Source organism: Strix uralensis, chromosome 4 (genome assembly GCF_047716275.1).
Source record: "Strix uralensis isolate ZFMK-TIS-50842 chromosome 4, bStrUra1, whole genome shotgun sequence".
NCBI classification, from domain to species: Eukaryota; Metazoa; Chordata; class Aves; order Strigiformes; family Strigidae; genus Strix; species Strix uralensis.
Genome location: NC_133975.1, coordinates 43,626,398 through 43,646,265, shown reverse-complemented (window position 1 = coordinate 43,646,265; position 19,868 = coordinate 43,626,398). Strand labels below are relative to the sequence as shown.

Here is a 19,868-nt window from a genome sequence, read left to right as displayed (position 1 = left end):
GACAATCCTGATAACTATAGCCATATTTCATTGCCAAATGCCTTATAAAAACCCACACTCTATGATCACAAATTCAAAAACATTCAAGGTTAAGGAGGAAACAAATACAGTACAATCCAAGCAAAAGGCTGAAAAATATTCAAAAAACATCTCAGCAGCCAGATGAACCTGTGATTCAGAGATTCACCACTGTAACCAGCCATGGTGAGGCTAAACTATGAAAATATTCTCCCACTGTGGCTGACCCAGTACCAGGGTCAGACGCTACACTCTTTTTAAGAGTTGCATGACAAAAGTTACTGTCTGGAGAAAGAGCCATTCTGGTATCTTGGTATGTCAGTAGGGAATTATTCCAAACTGATCAATCTCATATACTCAGGTCTCTCTGATTCTTATGTTGTAGTGCCAGCACCTTACACAATGTCAGCAACACTGGTATCTTCCTGCTGTCTGACGACACACTAGGTACTGCTGATTGATACCTGCCATACAGCTGCTCCTACCATGTGGGTTGCTAGAGCACAAAGAGGAGCAGGGACTACTATACTACAAGCTGGATGAATGTGCTGCTGAAAGGTACATTCCGCAGAAATAAGTTATCACAAAATTATGCTCTGTCATAATATGTAAGCTTTTTAATAATATATAGTTATAATACTTACTGAGGGTTGAATTTTGTTAGCATTTTTTTCACTTTTCTTAGTTCATCACTTAAACGTTGTTTTTCCCTCTCAGTATTAGGGTCTTGTTCACTTTTTTGTTTTTTCAGCAAATTGAGGAATACATTCTTAGCTGCACTTTCCACTGTATCCACTTTAAATCTTAAAGTAAATAATATATCATATACATAAGTTAGGTGTAGTAGAGTTTTTATTTGTATGTAATGCTGTTACAATACTATTCAGTGAGCCTTACCATCTGACAATAGTTAGAATCTAATCATGAGAAGCATATCCCTATTCCATCTCCAAAACATAGTCCACATTTTCCGCATTCACTTTCAAACTGCTATTATTTCAAAACTGTAAAATGTAAAATGGTTTTGCCAATAAATTATCTGTAGAAAGTATGCTCAGTTCTACCTTTCCCTAAGCTGGACACTTGGACATGCAGATAAAGCAAACTGTAGCTTAAGTCATTTTACTTCTCAACTACCCAGCTGAGAATCAGTGCCTGTCTTTCTTGATCTTCTACACAGCTGTTCTTCCTCATGGCTTTTTCAGTACTGGACTGTTTGGAGTTTAACAGGGATGAAGACTTCTCCAGCTTCACTCTCAAAAAGTATTTTTTTTTATTCTTGTTGCAGCAGGCAGATCCTGTTAATTAACACCATGCAAGGTGTTGGCAACACATGGAGTGAGGTTCCATCTTAGTCCATTAGAATATTCACAAGTCATTCAAATCTGGCAGTTACCAAGAACAGGAGCAAAAATTGAAGGACTTTATTCTTTTATCCAGAAAGACCAAATACAGATTTTAAGGCTAGGAGGTAACCTCTCCTTAAGTTTTTCACGTCTTCAGAGATGACAGAGCTCAATAACAGTCATTGCCATTTACTCTTTTTTTTTCCCCTTTGAAGCTCAGACTGAATGATCTAATTTCTCTCTGCCAATGAGTTTATTCAGCCATAAGGAGTACTAAAGTGGTGCCAGCCTGTTCTTCTCCTTGGCACCTCTTAGAAAAGAAAAGCAAACTCTAAATACTGTTTTCTCCCTACCACCAATGACTGCAACAGCAGTTTGGCCTCTCAGCTCTGATACCTGCTCTCTCAGGAGTCTCCATTAATTTCATGCTAACATAACACCATACAGGATTTGCAACCTCATTCATCAATAACAGCTTACCAGCACCACTGAAGCATAAATATCAATCTGTTACTCCAAATCACTGTCTACTACTTGTGAGGGCTACTCATCCCCTTCATCTCCATCACAGTTTCTCAGGACTTGGACATTTAACTAGAGGCATTTTTACTTTTTTGTAATTCTGTCTGACTACAAAGACACGGGAGGTCTACCAAGTGCTGTTATGCTACACCTATGCCTTAAAAGACCCTTAGATAACACATTTCTGTACCTCATCCCCCAGCTTGACACTACTAGGTTCTGCCTCCATGTTCACTGGTCTGCGATGTGTTCTTGTCTCACCATGACCATTTATCAATTGTCTAGGATATTCATACTCTACTTGCAGTCCCTTGTCAGAGCCATAAGTCACCAAGAGTTTCTAAGGACCCATCATTCCAGGGTAGATGAGAAGGTGGCACTTATCCATCTCCCCTAAGGAGAATCACCTTGGAACTTCCTGCTGAGTGCCCCAAAATTATGTTCCAGGTCATTCAGCAGCCCTGAAATTATTCCTTATTTGAAGGAATTACAAATATCTAAGAGTTCTTTTGAAAATTGTCAATTTCAGCTTGAAATCAGCCATAACATTAACAACTAGACTGTCACTGAGAAAAAGAAATAATTTACCAGCAACTAATTTGAGACGTGCCATCAATATGTAAACTCATTTTTTGCTTCTTCCTTTCTAGAGTTCTTTCAGAAATGCCTTATTATCAGCATCAAGCATGTGAGAACTGAAATGGCAGTAAGCATTCTACCCTTAGTGTCCAACTTAAGGAAGGGCAAGGCTTCATACTGAGATGAGAAAACTTTCCATTTTTACATGATTGTTCCTACGCATTATTACAGTGAGAATACGTGCTAGACAACTGTTTACTGATAAGCAGCTTCTTTTTATTATCAAGTCCGACATTGAGGTACATACCTACTTTACTAATATTAGCAATATCACTGACAATAACAGTATTCTCAGTAGGCTCAAAGTTGTGCATGTTTGATGTTATGTAATTATATCTCACACATATGCAAAACAGGTTGATTGATGCATGTCATTGTCTGTAAGATGAGATTGTTAGAGGCTATGCAGTGGAACCATCACCATGTGGCAAATGCACACATTAATAGTATTTCATTCCACCCTTTTCCCTAGCAAATCTGCCCCTACGTACACCATTTGCACCTCTAAATAAACAGCATACACTTTCAGCAACTTTACTGACTACACTGGGGTAAAGCAACTGAGAATCCAACCCTCGTTTTAATGTGATTCAGTTTCTTGTAACTTTCTCTGACATCATGCAAGAATTCTACCCTTTCCACACAGTATACATGGGTTGTTAGAGCTTGTATGCCTTCACTTTGTATGTCGTAAAGCAAAGGTAACAAATACCATATAAATGGCATGTGCCAAGCCATATCAATGCTTATCTCCAACACCCATTTTTCTGAATATAGGCAATACACGTATAAAACATGGAATGTAAATACTTACATAAAAAATATTGCAGGCAACTTATCCATCTCATGTAATTTATCAACAAAGCTTGCAAAATGCTTCCATTTTTCCTGTTCTGAGCAATCCACAGGTTTTGGCTTAAGGTGCTCCAGTAGCTCATTCACCTGACCAAAGTAGTATTATTGTGGAGATTTTAATGGCAGAAACTTCTCGCTTGAGGCTAACAAATATGAAGACTCCATTTTCCTGTGTAAACTTCTATCAGCTCAAATTTTTTAAATCATTCAGAACTGCAATAGCCACATATAGTTTACAGACTAAAAGGTCTGCAAGTTATCAACTGCCTTCAGTAAGAGCTCAAAATGCAAATTGCCGTAGCATTCATGGCTACCATCACTGTGCAAATAATAAAGTATCACTAACATACTGATTATGATATATTTTCACATTTAAGCGTCATATTTCAAGAAAATTGTTTTTTTCCACAGATACTCTATATTTTTTCCTTGTTGTTGATTCACCACCTCATCATAGTCCTTTTTATGATATAGAAATAGGTGGCCTCCAATCAAAAACTTGATTTTCTGCTCATTGCTTTAATTTCTTTCTTTTACATGGAAACATGTCTGTGGTTACACAGAAGGTTTCAAATGAGCAGCAAAAAAGAGGTAGACTTAAAAAGCAGAGCAACGGTACAATATTCTCACTAATTCTAGGAGGTACCTAAAGGAATCAGGAACTGAAATGTCACAGCAGTATTAGAAGTCTGATTGCCAGAGAAGCCTGTGAAAATATCACCTAGAAAATGCTTACAGAAATGCCACAAATATTAGTGCTTATCTTTCAAGTACAGCAGCAGTTAAACCTAATAAATAATAATTATGGGAAGAGAAACTGCCATAATTACACTATTACATATAATTATTACTATATTAAAGCTGTACACAATCTTAAGAAAGTGCCCTGTAACAACTGTTACCTTCTGTCTTTGGCCAAGCACAATCCATTTGCTTAGTTCTTTCTTCAGTTCTTGTTCATATTTCCTCGCGTCTGCCTTTTTTATTACTACTTTATTCTTGAAAGAGACAAACTCCTCAGGATCTAGCTCCTGGAAAACAACATTAATATAAAACATTGCAGTACTTCATTATCCATTTATTTTGATATATTTTGCCCACAGTTGTGTATACACACCTGTGCCCTTGGCCACTCTTGCCAGACTTTTACCATTATGTCATAAAGCTGGATGGTCTCTCGTGGAGACAGAGAAAGATCTGAAGGAAAACCATAGCTCTCAATCTGCAAGGAGTTTAAACAAAAGAAAAATAAAGGAATAATTTTGATGGAATCCATGTTGCCTAAATGTTAACAGTTGCTAAACAATGTTGACACCAGTATTATGCTTACATGATTGACGGTTAATGCAGCACACGGATGACAATGCTCAATGATAAAATCACTGCCTTTTAAAGAACACACATACTTTTCCAAATCATTGTATCTTTCTTCATACAAGACTGTGAAGAGACAAAAATGCTGTCATGATGCATTTGGCTGTTTTAAAAAGCAAGTACTTAATCCTGCAAGGCTTGCTTTTATTTAAAAGAAAAACCAAAACAAAACACGCTTAAATTCACACACGACGATTAAAGCTTTTGCAGAAATAACACTAAAATTTATTTCTTAGTTACAAAATATTCTGATACACACCTAGTCTAACACGGTATGATTTCTTTTGTTCTTGTATCTTAGATTTCACTTTACATTTTCTTGTAAAGCTCTTTTCAGAGTTTGTAGAGCTTCCTTCTATTGTATTCTCAACACGTTGCCAATACCTCTTCACAGATTGCAACCACCTACAGTGCAAGAATAAAATAAAAATAAGAGTTGTGAAAAATATTTTAAGAAAATTGCTACAGCTATAATAGATGAATTACTACAATCTGTTCAATTTCTCCTAGAGAATTTCCAGTCCCCCTCTCACCATCTTCAGTGCAATTTTCTCCAGCTTATCCCAGGGTGCAAATAAAAAATGTGAAATAGCACCATTGTGCTAAATATAGGGCAGGTGTTTTCTCTGATTGATGACAGACAAGTGTGCTTATCAGGCTTCAGCAGTTCAAATAGATGTAAAAGCCTCCTAAATTCCTCTGCACAGCTCCATTACGGGGTCTGAATGAATAGCAGTGCCTGTTCTCATTACAGAGTTAAGAGTTACAGTATCATTTTGTGTCAATTGGGGGAGTAAGGGTAGCATAATACATATAACAATATAACTCCAAATCAGTTGGCTCCCAATAGTAATTGGCCTCTCTATCTAAAACAGCTCATATCCAATTTAAATATGCTCTTGTAAGCAAGAAAATTCCACACATACTCAGTTAGGTGTTCCGGGTTACTGACAGTAGCAGAGAGCGCCAGAAATGGACACCGAATTGTTACCAGAAGATGCTCCCAAACCTCTGCTCCAATTTCACCACCAAGACAATGGACCTATGTTTTTGGGAAAAAGGATTAAAAGAAAAGAAGAAATGTTCCTTACCAAAATGCACCCATAACAGGAGTTGGTTTGTGATTTGCAAAAATCAAAAGTTTGGCAAGATCAGTTCTGAATAATTCTTATGTTGTAGCAAATGACCATGAGATCCAAATCAAATGTCCAGTAAAACCCTCTCCGGACTTCACTGGAGAGCAAATTAGTCTAAATTTCAATACTACATTCACTGCTTGTACCCTAGATACTCACAGGCATCATTAGCAATTAATTCTATATACAAAAAAGAATACAGTAGGAATTTTAAATTTAGCAAGATTAATCATTGTCTTTTTCCCTGGAAAGACTGACAAATACCATATGATATGAAATGTGTATGATACCAGTCTGGAATGCTCTATTTGTGCTACTGAGAGTACAGTGGTGGCTTTCACCAGCAGTTCCAGTTGACTGGCTTGAGAGAAAAACCAAGTTCCTGGTAGCTTTAACTGAGTTTTAAGAGTTTTAAGTTCTTTCACTGGAGTACATAAACACTACCAGTGAACAGGAAAAAGCAAGTAAGTCTCAAATAATATTTCTGAAAGTTGTTTTTTTTATGAGCAATAATGTATGTAATGAAAAATTGAGTCATAAGTATTTTTCTCCAAGATTTTTTGTATATTTGTTAAATTGGTTACCATTAAAAGATGCCTACCTCATCAAATATAACATATTGTATCCGTTTTGTCCATTTCTGGCAACGAGGAGACAGCATCAAGATTTCTAAACATTGAGGCACTGTCACTAGTATCTAAAAAGAAAGGTTTGTAAAGCATTATTTTCAAGTAAACTGACTAATCAACTACAAGTAGATTCTATATTTTAAAAGCATTTAAAAATACATACGTATTTGATTTCAAGGTATGCAAGAATGAATGAATGATTTGTCACTGCTATCTTCAAGAAGTGCAAGAAAGATGACCCAGGAAACTACAGGCTGGTCAGCCTCACCTCGATTCCTGGGAAGGTGATGGAGCAACTAATCCTGGAAATCATTTCCAAGCATGTGAAGAACAAGAAAGTCACCAGGCTATTCAGCATGAATTCACTGAGGGGAAGTCATGTGTCCTGGTTTCAGCCAGCATGGAGTTAACTTTCCTTGGGCTGAGATGGAGCACAGCTAGAGGGTCGGGTCCAGATCGATCCTTGGAGTATTCCATATCATGTGACGTCATGCTCATAATATAGGCGGACGTCCCGTTTCGGTTTCCGGGTCAGCGTGGCCAGATTTTCTGGTGCAGTCAGGATCACTGCTGGGCATGGGCTGCATACCGGTCGCTGCTTGGTGAGCCACTGCTGCATTTTACCCGTTTTGGACTTACTATTGTTACTGTTGGTTTTGTTACTATTACTAAATTTTTTTTATTCAACCTATGAATTTCTTCTCTTGTTCCCTATTTCACCCGGGGGGGGGGGGGCAGGGGGTGAAGTAAACAACTGGCCACGTGGCGATTGGCTACCGGCTGAGTTCAAACCACAACATCATGCTTGACCAACCTTGACTGGCTTGGTAGATGAGGGGAGAGCAGTAGATATTGTCTTCAGTAAGGTTTTCAACAACATCTCCCCTAAGATCCTCACAGATGAGCTGTTGAAGTATGGGCCAGATAAGCAGACAGTGAGATGGACTGAAAACTGGTTGGAAGGCTGGGCCCAGAGGTTGGTGATCAGTGGTACAAAGTCTAGCTGGAGACCAGTAACTAGTGGTGTACGTCAGGGGTCAATAGTGGGTCTGATTCTGTTTAACATCTTCATTAATGATGGGGAAAAGTGTACCCTCAGCAGGTTTGTTGGTGACACCAAACTGGGAGGAGTGGCTGATATGCTAGAGGGTTGTGCTGCCATCCAGAGGGACCTAGACAGGCTGCAGAATGGGCTGACAGGAACTTCATGAAGTTCAACAAGGAGAAGTGCAAAGTCGTGTACCTGGGGACAAACACCCCATGGACCAGTGTATGCTGGGGACCACCCAGCTGGGAAGCAGCTCTGCAAAAAAGGACCTGAGGGTCCCGGTGGACACCAACTTGAACATGAGGCAGCAATGTGCCCTTGTGGCAAAAAAGGCTAATGGTATCCTGGGCTGCATTAGGAAGAATGTTGCCAGCAAATCAAGGCAGGGGATCCTTCCCCTCCACTCAGCACTGATAAGGCCTCAGCTGGAGTCCTGTGTCCAGTTCTGCGCCCCCCACTACAAGAGAGACCAATCTAGTGGCCTTCTATGATGGAGTGACTACATCAGTGGACAAGGGAAGAGCTACTGATGTATTCTATCTGGACTTCTGTAAGACATCTGCTGTATGCTGGCAACGACAGGATTTTAATATTTTTCCTTTTAATTAGAGCAAGTAATCAACTGCATGTTCCCTAAGGATGAATAAGTAAGGATGTATGCCATAGACTGAAAGTTTCTGGTAAGCAGTACAGGTATGCTTAGATTTTTCCTGAACTTTATATTTAGTAATGGCACAATTGTTAGAATTAGAATTAACATTATCAGAAGACAGACAGAATACAGAAGTCATTACTATAATGAGTTAAAACACCCATAAAAATATACCTGAGAATTCATGACATCACTGCGATAATCTCGCGTGAAGACTCCACACACTACCAATCCATCCGGAAGTTTCTTGGTGAATCGACTGTATATAGTTCCTACCACTTGGTTTACAAGGGCCTTAAATCAAACAGGTCATTAACAAAACTAGACGGTGTACATCTAAAGGCATATGATATTAGAAGACATATAAAAGCATTCATTTTTGGCACCGATATTAATGTACTAGACTATAATGTACTATGTAATGTACTATTAAGTCTAGACTGTCAACAATGTTAACTTAAAAAAGATACAGTACTTGATTTTCAACTATACTTAAATGCTTTCAAATAAATTTAGTGTAAAGTGAGTTATACATTATTAATTCTGTATTTTAATTATTTTCAAAGCAGTTAAAGCCAGATCACATTGTACTGCATCTACAAGCACTTTAACGATCTCAAAGTCCTGGGGCTGCAGGTGTAAAATATATTTCTGCACCCAAACTGATATTCAAATGAAAAGATAATTTTGATGCCCAACCTGAGTATAACTACAAAAAAAAATTATTTTACTTATAGAAAACAATCCACAGAGACTGTTATTGAATAACAGCACATGTAATTCACTATCCAAAAATCATATAATTGAACATTTAAATAAGTTTTGGAAGAAATCAAAACATTGTGCCTCAACACTTAGTTTTTAACTATCAGGATAGAACTCTCATTAAAAAATATCCCACTGCCTAGAGTTTCATAAATTTTCTCTTGAAGTATCTGATGGTGAACTCTATTGGAAAAAGACAACTGGAATTGCTTGGGCATTGTTCTGCTCTAATATTACTTTCACCATGTTGGTAGGCTTTCGATACTCTCATCATTTACCTAACATGCTATTTATAGCACTTTGTATATATTAGTGTTTCTGACCTTAAATTAGCTATACAAATATTAAGAGACAAACACTCTACATGAGCTTAAATATTCTGAAGATTTTTTTGTAAGCATGCTGTTTCTAATAAATGTAAAAGCAAAACAGAATGTAAAAATTGCATTTCTAATTAAAAAAATACATATATCAACTAAATTTGTGTAACAAGTTACCCGAAAGGGTTTCAGAATCATACTGAGAAATATCATAGTCATACATACAGAATATGTAGTAGGATGTAGCCTTACCTTTGTAGGAGCAACATACACAACTACTCCTTCATTGCTCGTTTTCAGAACTTTTTCCATGCAATAGTATGATGCATATGTTTTTCCTGACGAAGTGGGAGCAACAATCACTGCAGACTCATTATTATCTACAGCATCAAGGAGTTCTCGCTAAGAGAAAAGCAGTTACTCATGTCAAAATGTCTTGTTATAAAGCTCTTATTTAGTAAACCAGCTCTTATTTAGTAAACCAGCTCTTTCTGTGAAAACATCTTGGTTTTGCATTTAGACTTTATATACAGATTTGAGACTCAGAAAGCCAGAGTTAACCTAGTTGTTTTATGACTGCATTCTTTTCTCTTAAACTGTTAGTGGAAAAAAAAATGGAACTACAAATTATAACTTGTCTATTTCAATTATTTGGTCTGAGATACTGATAACAGCATATTATGAGTCCAAACCTGGACATTTTCAAATTAAAAAATAAAACCAGTTAACTCAGCAGTGTATAATTTAGTTCCAAAAACTTAATTGTTTTATACAAGGCAGTATTTTTTGATTCCATTAGAATAGTTACATCAATACTGTCCAAATCCCTCTTCTGCATCAAGCATACAGTGTTTATTAGTCTGTTTTCTATGCTCGCTCACCCTACATAGGTCTATGAAAGGATAGAGGAAGGGGTACAGAAGAGGAAACAGAAATAGTACTAACACTATCTTTCTCTGTCAGCACATATGCCAAGTTCCAAGCTGCTTTTCAAGCAAGTGACTGCAAAGCAGCAATTCAGTTGGCCTCCCCAGTCCAATAATAAAAAAATCTGAGTTAGACTTACTCTGCTTTAGACAGGAAAGTTATTTCTCAACTCATACTACCGGTAATTCTTTAGGGACAAATGAGCAGAGGATGAACAGTAAGAGATTATCCAAATGGGGCGCTACCACAATCAAATATGGTAACAAGCAGTGAAATCCCATGGATTAGGCATTTCTTACGTTGAATTCCTTGGGTCAAGCTCTCTGTAGAAAAGCTCTCAGTGTAGAAAGAACATGGAATACAGTCCAAAATGATCTATTGAATTTGTTAAATTTATTACAAAATTTAATTTGTTAAACACTATTTTTGACAGGTAGTATAGTAATGTGCATTTTTAAATGAAAAATAAAAATAAAAAAATCAAAGATCATTTCCATTAACTTGATGGAAAAAGTTTGTGTCTCATTACCTGCCATGTGTCTGGTATGAAATGTTTCACTCGGGGATCTGGATCATTTCTCTCCTCTCTGAGCAAGTAATAATCCATGTATTGTAGCTGAAAGCGAGCTGGACCCACTTTGATAGCACAGTTGCTTATATTCTGATGATTACTTTCTTCTGTCTATAAGGTCAAATGAAAATTCAAGGTGGTTTGAAAGCTAGCAAGAGATTAAAAAAATGGCAAATCTTTTGCTCCGTGGAACTCTGCAAGCTTTGAAAAACAAATGAAAGTACAGGTGATTTTTAAATAATTTCTTGCAGAAATCTACACCATAAAATCTTATGTCAGGGTTACGCTTGTATCTCTTCAAAGGAGACTATATTCTAAAAATAACGTGTCTTCCATAGCCGGTGGTGCTGTTGGTGTTGCTTTTGTTGTCTGAAGAGCTAACAAAACTGACTAGCAGGCAAAGCTCAGCCTCTTCAAGCTATTGCTTGCCAGAGCCTTCTCATCCTACATTTATTTCTTTTTTCTTCAGCCTGCCCTGACCCCTTGTGCCATGAATCACAGTTGTGGAAGTAAATTCAACATGAAGACTGAGCGTGATCCCACATTTTGTAAAGCATTGTATTTTTAAACAATGCCTGTATACCCTAAGACATACCAAATTTAATGTTCATGGACACATCTGGTCACACCATCTGATCCTGAAAGCTGTATAGAAAAGCATTACATGTTACAACATACACTAGAAGATCAGAAAATCACATAATAATTTAGGTTGTCAGGGATGTCTGGATGTCAATCAATCCAACTCACTGCTAGAAGATCAAGTCAGTCAGAGCTGCATTCAAGCAAGTTCTTACTATCTCCAAGGATGGAGATTTTACAACTTTTTCAATTTCTAGAAATAAATATTTTCAGTTATTCCTGAAAATTTCAGTTACTCCTAAAATTCCCTCAACTTTGCAAAACTAATAATCAGAAACAAGCAGCTGCAAAAGCAAAAGCAGGTCCAAAATGCACTGACTGATCTTCTGAGCAAGACATTAAATTTGCCAACATATCCCCTTCCATTACCACAAACCTTTACAACAGACCTTTTGAGATCCTTGGATCCTAAAATTCTACTTCCTGAAATGTAATACACTTTATTTGGGGCACCACGCACCCTTACAATAACAATGTAGTGAAGAGCAAACAATCATTGTACATCATTTGAATTCACACAGAAAAAGAGACAAATAATTTCCACTCTTCGAGGGAAGAAAATTTCTTACAAAAGAATCACTTCCTCCCTCACCTCTTGGTCCTGGTCCTCAAGGAAGGATGAAAAACACTTTCCAGAAATAAGCTTCCAAAAATTCCTAACTCTACTGTGGCTGAAAAATGAGACAGTGAAGTGATTGATATTGGTTTTACAGTTCACTGTAATTTTCCTTCCTTTTGCTATTGACTTCATATTCTGCAGGCTGTGAGTTATATCCTCCCTCTTCTGCCTGAGAGCCACTTTAGCATTCCCTCTCCATATCCCATCTACACACAAAGGTATCAAACTGCTCTTAACATTAAATCAGCCAGTGGGCAGGTTGTTAACATGCAGACAAGCATAGGGTCAATCCTTAGAGAAATTACTTCAGAGCCAAATTCAGTGTAGCTACTGGTGGTCTCAGCTTGCTAGCGTGGACAAGAAATTTGGTATCTGAAACTGTTTCCTTCAGAGGTGATCAATAATACCATAATAACAAACAGAATATTCTTTATCCGCCTCTGCAGTCTCAACAACTTCCTCTTCTAAAGTAGCATATCTGGGCCTGTTAGAGAGCAGCTGCTCATCAATTAGCTTTTAACAGTTATTATTAACATGCAGAGTTCAGCTGATGTGATGAATTGAACAGCAGGTATCTCTCAGACGTATCTAAGGCCTCAGGCAGACATAACTAGAGCAAATTAACCTTGACGCATGTTTCAACGGGTATCTTTGCAGCCATGTAAAGTTCTATTTACTAAAGAGGAAGTGGCCTATTGTGGCACCTAGCCGTCACATCAAGCAGAAAAATGTATCCATAGAACTAAAGAAGATTAGTATCTGAAGCAAGAATAGACAGTTCCAAATCTTATGATACAATACAAAATAAAATAAACACAATATATATCTTCTACACACTGTTCAATGCTTAAGAAAACACTGTTGATATTCAGCTACAGATCTAGTTACAGTAGAATCATTAGTCTATGAAGTTACCTGGCCAGATAGAGAGCATGCCAAATTCTCAAATCCAAGAAGTCTGAGATATTTGGTCAGCTTTTTTACATGTGGTTTCTCCAAGAGATCTTGATATTTTTCAAGCAGGATATGAATTCTCCGCATGACTTCAACAGCTTTGCTTAAATCTTTAGATTTGTTACCTTTAAAAAAAAAAGCCTACAGTTATTGGATAGCCGATGCTATCATTAAGAGTCTTCTCATACATCAGGTATTTTTAGAACAGACCTTACCCGTCCAACCACATTTATGACAATTTAAAAATTAATTTTATTTAAAGACAACTCACACTCCTGTGACCCCTACAAGGACTGAAGACCAAGCACCCAAATAATTCTATCTGCTTCTGCACACTCAGCCATAAAAGGAAGTCATACTTCTGATATCTACGCAGTAACTGAGCTCCCCCATTTCACCTTCCTGACCCACCCATTTGTTACTGTCCTGGTTTAACCAGGATAGGGTTAAGTTTCCCCAGCAGTGGGGGGGGAGCTCTAGCCGGGTTATTCAGATACCATGCGGACGTCACATCCTGGCAGGTCACATTTTCCTGGCGCGGAGCGCGGTGCACTCGTGGTTTTGTACATCGTGCTTCAAACTGCTGTATTTGGTAGCTATTTTGCTCTGTTCATTGCTATCACTATTACTGTTATTGTTATTGTTGTTGTTGGTTGTGTTGCTATTGCACTGTTGTATTAAACCTTTCCTTATTTCAGTCTTGGGGCTTTGTATTTCACTCCCTTTGTGGGGGAGGGGCAGCGGCCGCGTGGTCTCAGACCCCGGCAGGGGCTAAACCACCACAGTTACTCAACCTTATCAGCAACATATTTTACTCCAGTGTTTACAACTCTCCTCAACACATTTAGAGCAGTGTGTGTTTGGACCCTGCTGACTGAGGGTATGGACTGAACAAGTTAATTCTGGTGAAACAGGAGGCCACTAACCATGGCAGCACACATTTCTGTGCAAATGGTCATCATTCAGACTGTGAGTTAACCACCTCAGCTAATTAAACAATCCGCTGCAATATAGATACATTTTAGCGTGCACAATACATAATCATTAAAGATATATACAACAAAATAAATTATTTATGTATGCAATGTTTACAAAGCAAAACAGGAAAACAGCTACAATATAATTTTATTGGATACCTTACAGATGACTCGAAGGGTCTTGAAATTGCAAAAGGGGACCAGAGCCTGTTAATACTTAAAAACACCTTTCAAGCTCCTGAAACAGGGCTGACTTCACACGTCTTTATTCCAGTTGAGAATGTTCAGTCACTCACTCTCTTGGTTAAAGTGAGTGGAAATTGAATACTGAAGATGAATTTGGCTATCATACCTTGCTCTCTGCAGTGTTCCTTCCACACTTCTAAGCAGGCAGACAGTCCTGCCATTTCTACACTGAACTTCACAGATTTACTTTTAAGGGTCTTGAGAAACTTCTCCAACTTCTTTATTCCAATGGTCAGATTTGCTTTTATTTCCTTTTCAGTTGGTATACACAAGGCTTTCCATTGCTCCTGTTCTTTCTTTTCTTCTTTGGCTTTTAGTCGCCTGTTGTTCTCCTCTGCAATTGTTTCTGCTTTACTTTTCTATCCAATAAAATAAAGATATTTAGAACTAACCATCACTGTGTGCAAGCATCATCTTAAAAAAGGTAATCCATAAACTCAATCACAGCAGGTACATTACAGTTTTCGATTAATCTGTGATGCACTGTTTTGGGAATTGTTTAAAACAGTACTTCATTTTGAAGGAGATAGAATTTTTGAATCCCAATATATGTTGCTCAAATAAGCTTCCCAAAGCTTCATTTGAAGTCAGTATAAAGCTTCACAAGTAGTATAAAAAAGCACAAATGTGGAAAAATAAAATAGCAGATGTATGAAAGTTAAATTTCAAGCTTTTATTTTATGCATGGGTAATAGTAAGTCTGATCATATTGAGATGCTTTTCTATAAGTTAAATAAGAGTCCAACCGTACTTGAAGTTAACAGTTATTTTACATACAGACTTTCACAGGTAATTCAACAGGCCATAGTCTGTAATCCATAGTACAGTCTATTATGAAACATTACTCAAATTACTATTGCTCAATGTTGTTCATCAGCATGTGAGTACATGCTACACACCCTGTGATTTCTGACAATGTTCACATAGTTTGCAATATCTACAGGATCTTTCACAGCGAATGTTTCCAAATAGTGCAGGGAAATAAATAACTGAATAATGTTTTTTCCAGTATTTCTCAATTGTTTCTTAAAGTAAAATTAAATTAATGAACTCCAGTTTCCTTCACAGAGTTCATATTTATTAATTTTTTTTATTTACTTGTGCCTGTTAAAATATAATCACTTATCAATATACCTAACTAGGAACAAAAATACTTTTGCCAATTAGTTAATTAAATTTTAAGTACAAAGGCAATTTAAATTTCTTCAACTGATAACTGCTAGTGCATTCAGAATATAAAACTTCAACTGTGGGATTCATATAGTAGAAATCCTTTCCTGGATAATAGAAAAAAATTTGGAAAGAGCAACTTGAATATACTCACATGCTTTTTTTGTGTCTTTTTAACAGCAGCATTAGCATTCCCTGACACATCCTCTTGATGTACAATAAGTTTTGAAGTGCTGTCTTCCAAAGTGCTTGCATAAAAATGATGAAAAGTCTGCAACTTTTGTATTTGTCTTCTTTCTTCTGGAGCTTTGGATTTTGCTGCAAACAAGTACAATTGATTAAAAAACTCTCTGATAGAATTCCAGCCTAATCTATTTCCAAGAAAAGATACCTGGGTTATGGATAAATTTCCTAAAAATTCCTCATTGACTTAAAGGCTAAAATCACTTTTTGATAGAGGCTGGCTACTAAGACTTACTGAAATTCAACAGTATTTTGAATTATCTGAGAGATAGGCAACAGACTCAAATTCAAACTACTTTAGGCACACATTAAAAATATTGGAAAACTTAACAAGCAGGATGCCTGGCAAAAAATATCACTGTTTGAGCAAAATGCCTAGGCTTCTCACACAGTCTGTGAAAATAGGAAGGTGTCTTCTGAAGGTAATTCAGATGATCAGAAAGAGACCTCTCCCCCATGAAAACAAGAGTCTGTCATCAAAACATAAATAAATAAAGCTACTGGAAGAACACTTATGCCAGCCAATGGAAGATACTGAACTGGGCAGATGGATACTTCCACACTCAAGCCTAGGTATTTCTCACTGCCCTAAAATCAAAACGATGAGTCAGTTTCTGAGTGTGAAGACCCATCTTGGAAGATCTTTCTGTTTTTCACAAGAAAGACTGAGATACACTTGCCAGCATTCAGAGCACTCATGCAAGGCATGGGAGAGAAAGGGTCGCTCTCTTCAGCTGGAGTGGACATAAACTTTCAACTTCAACATCATGGAAGATGCTCCAGCTACTATTCTGCAGGCTATGCTCTCCAAACTTCCTGTTGAAATTGCAGTGCACAGAAGAATGCAAAACATCATCCAATCAGAAAGATGAGCAGGTGGAACCCTGGTTTCATAGGTCAAGTGGTGCAAATACGCGCTCAGAAAACACCACTTCTAAATCACGAATGAAAACCATAAGAGACACTGGAAATACCAACAGTAATTCATGACTTCTCAACTCCTGGTAGGTTTTTCACAGTTTAATTCACAAGTACGACGCAACAGATGATGAGAACATCTTTGAGAGAAAGTTTTGTGTACTTGCTGGTACATACAGCATTGTAGACTTCATTTCATGCAAATATGCAAATCTAAGATCAAAGCTAAGTCCATGGTTTGTTTACCTTAGTATCTCAAACTGGAAAAAACTTACAGGAAACTATAATGCATAACATCAAGAATTATGACACAAACAACTTTTGTTTACTTCTGTGCTGGTTTTAGTGGAATAGAGTTAAATTTCTTCACAGTAGCTACTATGGGGCAATGTTTTGGATTTGTTATAAAAACAGTGTTGCTAGCACAGGGGTGTTCAGTTGTTGCTGAGCAGTGCTTACACAGAGTCAAGGCCTTTTCTGCTTCTCACACCACCCCACCAGCAAGTAGGCTGGGGGTGCACAAGAAGTTGGGAGGGGACACAGCTGGGACAGCTGACCAAAGGGATATTCCATACCATATGACATCACGCTCAGCAACAAAAGTTGGGGAAAGAAGGAGGAATGGGGGGAATGTTTGGAGTTACGGCATTTGTCTTCCCAAGTAACCACGACACATGATGGAGCCCTGCTTACCTAGAGATGGCTCTAAACACCTGCCTGCTGATGGGAAGTAGTAAATGAACTTCTCGTTTTGCTTTGTTTGCGTGTGCAGCTTTTGCTTTACCTATTAAACTGTCTTTATCTCAACCCATGAGTTTTTTCACTTTCACCCTTCTGATTCTCTCCCCCATCCCGCAGGGGTGGCGGGCAGTGAGTGAGTGGCTGTGGTGCTTAGTTGTCAGCTGGGGCTAAACCACAACTTCTTTTATTTCTTATTTTAATTATGTTCTCAAAAGATAAGATTGGTTATGTGTGCACTGTGCAAATATCTGACCAGATTTTGCAACGTATGGACGTGCATTATCCAAACTATGTATTTAAACATTAAACTGCATACGTACATACAGTTTGCATATATAAATCTGTGAAGCATTTTGCAAGCAAAAGGGAATATACCATGAACACCTGACCATAAGCGCTCATTCTGTTAAACTTGTTAGACCTATTTAAGATAACACACAATGCATACATATAATGCACCGGCACATCAATTTAAGTATAATTTAGCTATTGTGGTAGCTCTACTTTGGCAAGTATTTTACAGCTGCAAATATTTTCTGAAATAAGAAGTCCTCCAAAACCACAATAACCTTTACAATACTGTTCTATCCAGCACAGGCACATGGGCTTTGATACAGTTTTTCTTACCATTAGCACTGCACTGTACTCGCTCATACTCCTCAGTCAAAGGTCTGCCAGAATGCCAGTGACGAAGCTCATCAAATTCCTTGTATTTAATGAGTGAGGTAACTGCAGGATCATTGCTGAAACATACAAACATTAAAAAGACAGCAGAAATTGAAAGTGTTTTCTGGTATCTCTAATGAAATGTTCAAAACATTCAAACACCCCTGTATTTATCAAAACACAATTTTACTGTGGGAGAAAAACAACACAGGGTTTAATTCTACTCCAAATATAGTATGTCAAGATACCCTTAGTTTTTCAGAAAGAATTACTAACAAAGTAAACCCCCATTTTTTCACTTATTTTCATACAGATTAATCACAGCCTGCACTGTAACTACGTAACTCGCACACCGGCTAAAGAATACTCATTACGCAGCACAGAACCACTTCCACAAGCAGCAGAGCAACTGTAAAGGATCTCTTACTTTTTTTTTTAGTATTTTTATTTAATGTTTTTCTTTTCCCAAAATCAATCTGAGCTTTGCAAGTTAGGATAAGGCCTTTCAAATACAAATTGTACATTTAGAAAAAAAATTCCAGAATGTAGAATAAGAATCAAAGACTATAATGCAAACAAATAACTGTATGAGAAAATATATTGACTCTCATCCATTCTTATTCTTAACTTTCGTTAAAATTTACACCAGTACATGTAAAAGTGAAATTTTACTCAGTCATAGCAAAACCACTTCTACATTTGTCCAAATTGAGCATAATATGGATGTAAAGTGCAGGGGAGTAGAAAATAAGCCCATATAATATTATTTCATTTGAATAATACTCATATATGTACCTTTTTAGAACAGGTAGGTCTTTCAAAACATCTCCAGCATAATCTTCAACAAGATCAGATTTCAATGAGATTAGTCCAATGTTAGGAATTTCTTCTTCATAATCTTTGCAGTGTAAAAAATAATTAATATTGTTTAACTAGGAATATATATAATTGCATATCATACTTGAAAATTCTGTCAAGTTACATTATAAATGAAATTCTATAAAGCAAAATTTGCTAAAAGTAAGCAGCAGTTCACTAGTTCCCCTTTTCCTGTTTCTTCTCAAGCACGGGAAGAAGGATGAAGCAGACATCATTACTGCTTCAGAGTAGATATTCTCATAACCCATTTTAGACACCTATGCTAACTTTTTGAATGCTACAATCCATCCCATCTCACAGGCATCTGCTTTCCTGCACTGATCCCATAAAGACCACAGTCTCCACTTTCAACTGCACTTACATTAGATGACTAAAGATGAGATGTAACATTGTGCATCCCTCCCACATTTAAAGTCTAGCCACAACTTCAGTCTCCAAGGTGTCCAAAGGAGATACAGAAATAGGCAACACAAATGCTGTGCCAGAAGATGCCTTAATATCCCACAGATACAAAGAAGCTGCCTTTTTTTCTCCACTTCTCCCTCTTGACATCTTTGAAACCAGCTGAAGAACACCCACAAACCTAAGTAGAATTATACTCCAGACTTTACTGAATTTCTTACCAACTGTCTCTTCTAAAGATTTATACAATTTGATAGGTTTAAAACAAACTTTTGAAGGCTGAAACAAAACTGATTCTCAAGAAATGTCAGATATCAGGCAAAAATCTCTACCTACTCCTTTCAGATATTCAGAACAGGTCTTGTAAACAAGGGAAGAAAACAAATAATCTCCAAGCCGACTACTCACGTTCCCAATTATGGGCTACTAAACAGGATGATGGTGTAATTTAAGACACTTATGGGCAAGTCACATTTTTACAAACTTCAGGGACTGCAATGTGAGCTACAGTGATGGCTGGACAACACTAGGGCAACAATTCTATATTTCACTTAATTTTCTGCTCCCATGCCCAATACCTGCATAACCCTATGTCAACATGTAGAAAGA

At 37.3% G+C, this 19,868-nt stretch overlaps 1 protein-coding gene across 10 annotated transcripts in view; it reads right to left on the bottom strand.

Annotated features, from left to right (window-relative positions):
- The window catches only part of DDX60 (DExD/H-box helicase 60), a 50,052-nt gene that overhangs the window by 19,403 nt on the left and 10,781 nt on the right, over positions 1–19,868 (bottom strand). For all 10 annotated transcript variants that reach the window (XR_012628715.1, XR_012628714.1, XM_074866513.1 and 7 more), the window contains 16 exons: positions 18,774–18,876; positions 17,940–18,055; positions 15,565–15,728; positions 14,347–14,599; positions 12,979–13,142; positions 10,761–10,913; positions 9,557–9,706; positions 8,394–8,513; positions 6,492–6,587; positions 5,681–5,796; positions 5,014–5,159; positions 4,711–4,820; positions 4,498–4,602; positions 4,283–4,411; positions 3,340–3,467; positions 663–821 (listed from right to left, as the gene is read on the bottom strand). Coding sequence is in view for 8 of the 10 variants with exons in the window: in XM_074866513.1 (XP_074722614.1) it covers positions 663–821; positions 3,340–3,467; positions 4,283–4,411; positions 4,498–4,602; positions 4,711–4,820; positions 5,014–5,159; positions 5,681–5,796; positions 6,492–6,587; positions 8,394–8,513; positions 9,557–9,706; positions 10,761–10,913; positions 12,979–13,142; positions 14,347–14,599; positions 15,565–15,728; positions 17,940–18,055; positions 18,774–18,876 (2,212 nt within the window). In the remaining 2 variants the exon portion in view is untranslated. The remainder of the gene's footprint in view (positions 1–662; positions 822–3,339; positions 3,468–4,282; positions 4,412–4,497; positions 4,603–4,710; positions 4,821–5,013; positions 5,160–5,680; positions 5,797–6,491; positions 6,588–8,393; positions 8,514–9,556; positions 9,707–10,760; positions 10,914–12,978; positions 13,143–14,346; positions 14,600–15,564; positions 15,729–17,939; positions 18,056–18,773; positions 18,877–19,868) is intronic.